Source organism: Alosa alosa, chromosome 7 (genome assembly GCF_017589495.1).
Source record: "Alosa alosa isolate M-15738 ecotype Scorff River chromosome 7, AALO_Geno_1.1, whole genome shotgun sequence".
NCBI classification, from domain to species: domain Eukaryota; kingdom Metazoa; phylum Chordata; class Actinopteri; order Clupeiformes; family Clupeidae; genus Alosa; species Alosa alosa.
Genome location: NC_063195.1, coordinates 7,194,730 through 7,205,697, shown reverse-complemented (window position 1 = coordinate 7,205,697; position 10,968 = coordinate 7,194,730). Strand labels below are relative to the sequence as shown.

The 10,968-nt window shown below is 40.9% G+C and overlaps 1 protein-coding gene across 1 annotated transcript in view; it reads left to right on the top strand.

The window, feature by feature from the left end:
* LOC125297355 (zinc finger protein 501-like) overlaps positions 1 to 9,460 on the top strand; it is a gene marked incomplete in the record, with an annotated part of 28,059 nt that extends 18,599 nt beyond the window's left edge. The window contains 3 exon segments of the mRNA XM_048247689.1: positions 8,093 to 8,368; positions 8,494 to 9,272; positions 9,274 to 9,460. Of these exon segments, the coding sequence (XP_048103646.1) occupies positions 8,093 to 8,368; positions 8,494 to 9,272; positions 9,274 to 9,327 (1,109 nt within the window).
* Positions 9,461 to 10,968: the final 1,508 nt, after the last annotated feature.

Genomic DNA, 10,968 nt, shown 5'->3' with positions numbered 1-10,968 from the left:
CGGATTTTATTTTTTGCATTATTTTGAATATGACTCGCTCCAGTCTCAACAGCACTTCTACTTTTCCCACGCATCTAAGTTCTAACACACAGATCCCTCTCTTTTCTCTCTCTCCATCCCTGCGACGGTGCTTTCTTAAAGGAGCTGCACCATCTTACAACAATTGCATCTACATTTTCATATTAGAATGTTTTGTCAAGTGTAGCTTAAACTACGTGATCAATTTAAGTTCCGTGCCCCGCTGAAAGTCTCATGGCTTATCGTTACACTATCAAATCTATAAGTAACCGTGACAAATAGGGTATAAGATATATAAACTCACGCTATTGTATTATCATATATGTTTGGTAATGGCTCAGCTTTCTCTGATTGTTCTACTGACTTGGAAAATGCATCATGGAAGCAGTAAGTCAGATCGCATCAAAAATAGTAGTGGCAGAACTCCAAAGTGACACCTTGTGGTTGTTTGTGTCAACTGCAGTTTGTGCCATTTCTGCTGAGAAAATGGGGTGCGTGATTCCTGAAGGAACCCGTCCAAACTTAACTGGGACCCACTGTACACTTACAAAAGTACATATGGAAGCTTCCTTTGTTTGAACCCCCCCCCTTCTCCCCCTCCTTTCACACCACCCCCATCTCCCCTCCTTTCACACCACCCCCATCTCCCCTCCTTTCACACCACCCCCATCTCCCCTCCTTTCACACCACCCCCATCTCCCCTCCTTTCTGGAGTGTCTGCAACCAGAGACTTTCTCAAAAGACACTCAAAAAATCCTCCATAGAAATGCATGGGGTTAGTTTGGCAGTTGTCTACACATATCCCGCCCCTTCTGTGTCAACGTCGACATGTGAATACATTGAGCCAATCATGTGGTGTGTTGTGAAGACATTAATCGCGAATCATGTGTTGTGATCTCACCGCTGGAGCAAGGTTGGTGCCGTGAAGCCCTTAGCACACACATTTCTGCTGAAATAGAAGCCCGATAAGTGCCCAAAAGCGTTACAATATGGCCACCAGTGGACTTTGCTGCAACTGCTTCTATGGCCCGCCCAATTGATATTATTCTAATTTGGATCACAAAAGCTCCTGTCACTGATTGGTTAGATTAACCTATTGGGTCAGAGAAAAGAGGCATTAAACACCTAGCCTGGCTAGCGCCACCACTTCTCAATGAGACGCGGTCTGGGAACGTTCATTTTCTCGTATTTGAAAAAAATGCCCAGATCCGTTTATTGGGTGCCACGGATGTCTATCAAATGCTGTCTGTGTCTTTGCATAGCTCATCATCGTCTTGCTCTTCCCCCTGTTCTGTGATTGGTTCCCTATCTCAGGCGAAAATTTGCTCCATGGTCTCCAGGCTGCCTTAGCAGCATGAATCAAATTGCGCGCAAGGCAGCATGGGAACACCCAGGCTATTAAACACCATTAAATGGTCAGATTTCTGAACTCAGATGTTTAAAGGTAGGCATGGGGATGCTCTAAACCAGTGTTTCTCAAAGTGTGGTCCGGGGTACGGTGTTCATTTTAGGACATCCTCAGACTCAGGTGTCAGACTCAGAAAAACATCGGTCATCTTCAGACAAAACTGCCTCAGCATCAGAAAAACCAGACTCAGGTGTCAGACTCAGAAAAACATCTGTCATCTTCAGACAAAACTGCCTCAGCGTAAGAAAAACCTCTGTCATCCTCAGATAAAACTGCTTGAAACCAAACTGCCTCAGAAAAACATCTCTAAGGAGTCAGGTCTCAGAAAAAACGCTGTCAGAAAAAGTGGAGTCAGGTCTCAGAAAATCAGGTCTCAGAAAAGTATTAAGTATTAAACTAGATGTACCGCATAGCGGTACAAAATATGACCGCCGCTCAGTCCTGTACATCTGTTCCTTGAAAATAAATCACACTTCAATTTGTCTCCATATTTTACTCCATCCCCCACTCTTGAAACTTTTGTGTATGCTTGTTTGGCATGCCAGTAACAGTAGTCTGAAAAGTGAATAGATGTTATAAAACCTTTAAAATCTCTAAACAATCACAAGTAGGGCAGTTCATCACAGTTCATCCATTAATTGATGAAAAGGTAACACCTGTAGGCTACATTGTATTTCAGCATAATGTTATTTATTTATTTATTTATTTATTTATTTATTTATTTATTTTATGTATTTTTAAAGCAAAAACATCTGTCAGTTCCATGCCCGTTTTCAACAGCTATCAAAACAAAAGGTCATTTTTTTTGGATGGATGGATTTTTTTTTGTGAATGTTTCTTCTTCTACATAAGATTTTAGTCATCTTTAGTTCATGTAATACTTTATTGTCAATGCACAAATTAAGTAACAGTAGTCTGAAACGTTATTGTTTATGCACAAATTAAGTAACAGTAGCCTAGTCTGAAACGAAATGCTGTTTTACATCTAACCAGTGGTGCAAATAACTGACATGTCCAAATGGGCCTTGATGAAATGCATCGCTAGAGACTGTTCATACACATTTTAGCGGGCCAAAGTTGAAGAGCTTTTGTCCGTTATTGTTAGTGCAAATATAGGCTGATTCATGTTCCCTTGCATTGTTTAACTGAGGTCCATGGCTAGTCTGGCTTTCATCAGACCAAGCTCAATCTTTTAAGAAATCAAAAAAAAAAATAAATAGCGGGCAGATCTGGCTGGGTTCACCCAGCCTAGTCCATAGGCACCGATATTGTTTAATTGTCGATTGAGATATACACGCTCTGGCTATTCTAAATGCAAAAATCAGGGAGTTATGACAAAGCGGTAACTAACAAACTAGATCCTAATAGAAAGCTGTTAGCTTCCTAAGCTACAGGTAAGATTATAAGGTAGGCCTATTTACAACATAAATGGTCAATAGGCTATGCTGGCAACACAAATAAAATCTCCTTTGGAAACCAATGGCTTCGCCTTACAGTATCAAAGCGGACTTAAACTGTCATATCGTGGCAAAGTTGTAATAACATTCCACGCAGCTCCATGAGTCAAGGAAAGCCTAACGAATGAAGTAGCCACTTCTAAATGGGACCCACTACACAGTAGCTTAAGGTGTTTTGCTAAAGCAGCCATAATGAAATGAAGGTGTCATTGTTTGGATACTTCACACACACATGCTTTTAATTTCACAGACTACAACTACCAAGCTGTAATCAAAGCACATCGATTCCCCTCTCACACCCTGCGCACTTAAAACAAAACAAAATAAACAGGCGTCTCAGTCTCACGCATGTATAGGCAAAACTGTATCAGACCGATTGTAGCGTTGGTAAATCTTCCATTGCACAGAATGATTTTTGTATACGTGCAATAAATGACAGTCGAAAGATACAAACAGTGCTGCTATACATTTGCTTGGTATAACCGCATTTATAGTTTTCTACAAATGCAATAAATCAAATGCCTCCATCACTCAACCAAGCGCTAAGCGGTAACATTACCTAGGTCCTTATTGATAGTACAAGATTAAGCATTACCTGCAGTAAAACCAAGCATGTCCGATAAACATCCTTAGATTTATTTAGGCTTCAAGAAGAAATGGAATTACACTTCATGTGAACATCGTCCCTATCCTTATTAGATGTTAAGCTGCGGTAAATTACAGTCCTTGTATGAGGCGTCCATTGTTTTTCAACCCACTTTCAACTTCCAACAAAATTACGTCTCAATGCAGCGATCGCCATCTAGTGGACAGGCGACTACTTCTCGCCAATACTGAAAATGATTAAAGCAGAATAATATTGCATTTTCATTTTTTACGAGGGGGGGTGGGGGTGCAAGTCACAAATGAGTGATTATGAGCCAGGTTGATGTGGGCCCTTGAGACCAACATACCATAAAAAAGATTCTTCATCCTCAGTGCCACCGGTTCAGGTAGTTATTTAGGAAAAACTGTTTTTTTTTTTGCGGTTCAGGGGCCCAGCAGCGGTTGGTGTGGTGGTCCCCGGGGACAAATTAAATTTTTCCGTAAAAGTCTAGTGGGGCTACATACCCACCAAATTTCATGTACCCGGTGGTTCGGTGTCCGGGTATCAATGACCAAAAATTCAGGGAGTAGATGACGGAAAAATTCTTGAATTGTGTGCATGTAATGCGTGTACAAATTTATGTTTATGTGTGTGTGTGTGTGTGTGTGTATGCGTGCTTTGTGTGTTTGCCTGCGTATGTGTGTTTGTGCATGTGCATGCATGCGTACATATGTCTACTGTGTGAGTATGTGTCATTCATTATGATTACTGTAAATGTATGTGTGTGCGTGTGTATCTGTTTATGCACATGTGTGCACATGGAATGGGGTTAACATGACCCCTGGAGGCAAACATATCACGGAAAAAATTGGTCATCCTAGGCCCTACAGTTCTCAAGATATTCACAGAGAACTGTGTCTGCCCTACCCTCCTTTCGGGGGTCCAGTCCAGCGGGGGCTACAGATCAAAGCGAAGAATGGCGGTTCCATGCTATCCATGTGGGGGTACATGCCCACCAAGTTTTGTGTACCCGGTCTTTCAGTGTCCGGGAATCCTTGTTGGTGTGCGTCACTAAATGTACACATAAATTATTTTATTGTAAAGGCCCCCCATGAGCGAAAGTACACAAAACTTGGCATGCATTCGGAGGGTGTCATAATGATCCTACACTTTTAATTTTGTGCAGTTTTGACCTTGTCAGCCAGAGATATTGTGATGAAAACACCTAATTTTTTGCTTTTAATTTTTAACTAGGTGGGCTATACATGAAATAAGTGGTAATGGGATGGGTTGACATGCCCCTTAAGACCAACATACATAAAAAGGTGGACCTCCTAGGCCCTCACGGTTCTCGAGATATTCACAGAAAACTGTCTCCGGCCACCTACAGGCCAGTTGGTGTATAGTAACATAAATTAATTTATTTGTGGCCCCCCATGAGCGAATTCCACAAAACTTGGCGTGCATACAGAGGGTGTCATAATGATCCTACACTTCCAATTTCGTGCAGTTTTGACTATGTTAGGTCACAGATACCTTCAATTACAACACCTCATTTTTACTTTTTTTGTGTTTAACTAGGTGGCTATACATGAAATGAGTGGTTATGGAATGGGTTGACATGGCCCCTTGAGATCAACATACAAAAAAAAAAAATGGTCCTCCTAAACCCTCACGGTTTTCAAGATATTCACAGAAAACTGTGTCTGCCCTACCCTCCTTTCGGAGGTGCAGTCCAGAGGGGGCTACAGATCAAAACGAAAAGCGATGGTTCCATGCTATCCATGTGGGGTTACATGCCCACCAAGTTTCGTGTACCCGGTCTTTCAGTGTCCGGGAATCATTGACGGAAATTTGGGCATGCGAAAAGAAAAAAAAAAGAAAAAAAAAATCTGACTAAACCTATATGACCCGCGCTTCACACTGTGGCGGTCATAATAAAGATTTAAATGTGCTATGCCATGATGTAATACCATATAATACCATTATAAAAGCGTTAGCAGTTGTCATTGTCATTGCACAACAATAATAGACAGACATAAAGATAGACAGGTACTTGAAATGTAATCCCCAGGGGACAATAACTGCAGCGTTGTTGAATTCATTTGATATGAGATGTTATCTTAACTTATTTAGAGAAATGTGCCTTGTTGTTGGTACCTGCTATTTCATGTATTATCATAATGGTATTATATGGTATTACATCATGACATAGCACATTTGTCTTTATGGGGGTTTGGGAATAATGATGTGACGATAATGATGCAGGTTTCTTACTGGTAGGTAGTGTAGCCTACAACTGGGAAACGGTTAGCAAAAGTAAGAAATAATGGTCCAGGTGTCGTTCTGGACTTTCGTGGTGGAAAAATGTTTAACCCACTTTTCCCTAGCTCATTGAATGTACCGTAATCCTACGAAAAACAAATTATTTTGCTGTATGTAGTATGTAGTTTACTCCGGAATGTGCCTTACAGCAGCTGCTAATGTTACTAGCGAAGTGAGGTTAGCTAAGTTACATCCATGGATTTCCTACAATGTGTATACCATTGGATCACTTTCTACCTTTATTTATAATTTCTACATCTAACCAAGCACCAAATATAACATGCCAGTGACCAGGCTTGGAATTTCACCATTCTGGGGGCAAGGCCACTTGGCCTTCAGTTGGGCATATTTGGTGGGGGGCACAAAGGCCACATGGGCACCAAGGCCAAAGTTAAGTATACAGTAGTAGGCTATAAAAATGATCAAAGTTGTATTTAGCCTATTCACTGCAGTAGACCTGCATCATTGTATGAAACATAACAAAAACATGAAACATGACATATTACATATAACTGTAAATCATCTGATCATCTAATAAAAACAGATATCTAGGCTATATATAACATTTATTTTATATTTGGCCTGCTATGAAATCATGTATTGAACAATTTAAATTTAAGCACAGCTCATCTTTAAGAAACTCAAATAGCCTAGATGCATGCTTAGCATTTTGTGATCAGGCTACTTTCATAAACTCTTAGTCAGCTCTCCTCTGATTTACCAATATCTAGGCGATATTTGTAACATTTATTTTGTATTTGGCCCGTTATGAAATCGTGTGGAACAATTTAAACACATTGTAAAACTTAAAGCCCAAATTTGGAGACATCAATGCATGTCGAAATTTACTGCAAATTCAAAACTGGATTACTCTGGAGCGGCTAACTGTACAGGGGACTGCTTTACACCTTTATGTTGGTAAGGTCTGCTGTTTATTCTGATATGTGGTTTGTCATGTGTTAAAAGAAGGGTTGGTAAAGTATTCCACCGAGATGAATGGGTAGGAGATCATGGACATAAAACCTTCAGTAGAATGTATGATTAAATTGAATTATATTATTTACTTTTTCATGAACCGTTCAACACAGCAATTATCGGCTAACATCGTTTAAAAGCTGAGAAAAAGCTCTTTCATGTGACATCACTTGTGATGTCTGTGTGATGAAATAGGCTGCCTTGCGAGTAGTTCAACTGAGAAGAATGGGTGAATTTGGCCCTTTCTTGCGATGTCACTTTCTCCACTGCATAAAAGACTAAATTAATTTGCGCTGTGAATGCTAAGATTATTTTGACAGGCCGCAGGATAAATAAAAACCGCTATTAGTAGGACACAAAGCAGAATATTGAAAGAAGGGGGCACCAAGGCCACCGTGGCCTGTAAACCTATGATTTTCAAAGGGGCTTCACGGCCAACGCAAGGGGCTACCACAGCCGTCGTGGCTGCCGTGAAATTCCTACCCTGCCAGTGACAGAATAACGTATTAAGCATAATATTAAACTCACCGTTCTGTATCCGTCGTCTTCTTCTGTCCCCACAATAACTTTTCCTTTGAGACTTTTTTTCGACTCTGTTTTTTTTCTGACAGCGTTTTTTCTGAGACCTGATTTTCTGAGACCTGACTCCACTTTTTTCTGACAGTTTTTTTTTTCTGAGACCTGATTTTCTGAGACCTGACTCCACTTTTTCTGACAGCGTTTTTTCTGAGACCTGACTCCACTTTTTCTGAGGCAGTTTGGTTTGAAGCAGTTTTGTCTGAGGATGACAGAGGTTTTTCTTACGCTGAGGCAGTTTTGTCTGAAGATGACAGATGTTTTTCTGAGTCTGACACCTGAGTCTGAGGATGTCCTAAAATGAACACCGTACCGGGGACCACTGGTGGTCCGCAAGCTATCCTAAGTGGTCCGTGAGCAGACATGGTAAAATATATGATAGGCCTATAGATGAGTTGTCTATGTAAGATATGGCAGTTTAAATCATATGAATCCTCTGATACAATAAGCAAAGTGCAAAGACAATAAGCAAGGTGATTCAGTGAGTAGGCCGATTGTGTAGGCTAATATACTGTTGAAGTAGGTCTAATTTTTTTTTTTTTTAGCTAGGTGGTCCGTGCGTTTCTTTTTTATTGGTTAAGTGGTCCTTCGTCTGAAAAAGTTTGAGAAACACTGCTCTAAACGTATGCACCATATCTATATTTAACCAACAGTACAGCTATATAGTCTATGTCTTTTTTTTTTGCACCTTTTTGCTTTTTATTCCTTCAGTTCATGTAATTTTTGACTGGATTTGTTTCACAACAGAACTGGAGTCTGAAATGTCAGGATTTACTGAATCGACACCGCTGCCCATGCCAGTGAAGGAGATAAAAGAAGAAGAGTTTGATGATTTCCTTCAAGAGTACATGTTTGCAGACCAGGAAGTAAAAGGAAACCTCGGACTGGATTATGACTGCAAGACTGAAACACACACATCACCGACCTTCAACTGCAAAGAAGAACAGTCTCCAGTGATGGAAATTAAACAGGAGGAAGAATCTGATTTAAAAGAAGATTGCCAGAAAGACTCTTTCTGTAAAGGTAAGTGACTAATTACTTGTTTACATTGTGGACATTTTTTTAAAACACAAACATTTGCACAATGATATTAATTATAATTGTTTCAAAATGTTTTTTCTTACTTCTCTTGCAAATCTTCAACACAGGTGAGATGAGACATACTGGGGAAAAGGTACATTATTTTACCAGGAGGGGAAAGGCCTCCTCGAAGACGATTCAACACAAGTCTCACATGACGATCCACACAGGAGAAAAGACGTATCAGTGCTCTGTCTGTGGAAAGACCTTAAGACGAAAAGATAATCTCAAGGCACACCAGAGGATCCACACAGGAGAAAAGACACATCAGTGCACTACATGTGGGATGAGTTTCAGGACTAGGTCAAAGGTCACCGTCCATCAGCGCACTCATACAGGAGAAAAGCCACATCAGTGCTCGGACTGTGGAAAGGCCTTTACTCAAAGGTCTTATCTAACGCGACACCAGATGGTTCACACAGGAGAAAAGCCGTATCAGTGCTCTGACTGTGGCAAGTCCTTTAGTCAAAAAGCATGTCTACAGGCACACCAGAGGATCCACACAGGAGAAAAGCCGTTTCAGTGCACTACATGTGGGATGAGTTTCAGGACTAGGACAAAGGTCACCATCCATCAGCGCATTCATACAGGAGAAAAGCCACATCAGTGCTCTGACTGTGGTAAGTCCTTTAATCATAACGCTGGTCTGCAGGAACACCAGAGGATCCACACAGGAGAAAAGCCGTTTCAGTGCTCTGCATGTGGAATGAGTTTCAGGACTAGGCAATTGGTGACTAAGCATCAGCGCATGCATACAGGAGAAAAGCCGTACCAGTGCTCTGACTATGGAAAGGCCTTTAGTCAAATGTTTAGTCTAAAGGAACACCAGAATACCCACACAGGAGAAAAGCCGTATCAATGCCCTGACTGTGGAAAGGCCTTTATTTATAGGTCCGATCTAAAGGCACACCAGAGGATCCATTCAGGAGAAAAGCCGTATCAGTGCTCTGACTGTGGAAAGGCCTTTAGGAATAGGTCCCATCTAAAGGCACACCAGAGGATCCACACAGGAGAAAAGCCGTATCAGTGTTCTACATGTGGTAAGAGTTTCAAAACTAGGAGCGATGTGAACACTCATCAGAAGGTCCACACAGGAGAAAAGCCGTATCGGTGCTCTGACTGTGGAAAGGCCTTTAGTCAAAGGTCCCATCTAAAGATACACCAGAGGATCCACACAGGAGAAAAGCCGTATCAGTGTTCTACATGTGGGAAGAGTTTCAAAACTAGGACCGAGATGACCATTCATCAGCGCACCCACACAGGAGAAAAGCCGTGTCGGTGCTCTGACTGTGGAAAGGCCTTTAGGAATGGATACAATCTAAAGAAACACCAGAGGATCCACATGTCATTTTAGTGCTCTGATGTGGAAAGGCCTTCAGTCGTATGTGAGTCCTATGGGAACACCAAAGGATTCACAGAGGAGAATATTGAACTTTGACAACCGCGTACATTTAAGTCATTGCTATTTTCTTGTGAGCCCGCAGCAAGCACAACAAAATCTTTGGGGCGTTACTTCATTCAAGAGCAACCTGCGCAATGTGTTCGGCCCTTAATGTTACGATTTCTGTTTCTTCCTTCGTTTCTTCATTGGACAGAACTCCGCTGAACTGAGAGTCACCCCGTGTTGGGTGAAGCAAAAAACCCGACCAAACCGGACTATACAATGTTTGTTGATAAAATTATGCAAATATTAAATATTCACAATTCACTAAAACACAACATAAACTGTTCTCTGATTGGTCACTGGTGGTCCCCTAACTACTGGAGTCAGGTTTGGGTGTCCAGCTGAAGATATTCGTAATTGTAATTGCCTGCAATCTGAACTGAAGATATGTCTGGTAAACAATATTACTGGTTAAAAAATGCTATCTGGGAAGCGTTTGGCTCACCGCCCTTAGCTGATCCACTGTTTGTGAATTGGGGCTATAGCATACTGGGCAAGCTCTGTAGTGATTGATCAACAAAAAATACTGTATCCACAGCTTATTAGTTGTGTTTTTATGCAGAAAAAGATCCTGGGATCAATTTCGCCGGTGTTACACATTAGGCGGTATTCTTTTTTGTATAAAAACACTCACCTAGCACTTTCTCATAAAATCATTTGACTGAATTTAATAAGAGTTTGACTTATTTTAGGATGTCTTATGTGTGCAGCTTGTTTTAAAGTTACAGTGTTTGAATGCTGATATGATTACAGACTATACAATGTTTGCTGATAAAATGATGCACATATTAAATATTCACAATTCACTAAAAACACAACATAAACTGTTCTCTGATTGGTCATTGGTGGGATAGAGCATAGTGGTTAAGGAGCTCTGCTGGCATGCTGTAGACCATAGACTGTATAGTCTATGCTGTAGACCCTTTCAAGAGAGTTCCATTATCAGCATCCGCTTCCGTTTTAACATTCCATATGTTATCTTAATGCAGAGGAAGTAGATTGGGAACCAAATAGAACGTTCAAGCATTGTTTTTGTTTTTATTGTTGAATGCTGTCAACGTTGTGCCCTTGATTGAGGCACCTACATTATTTTAAGGTA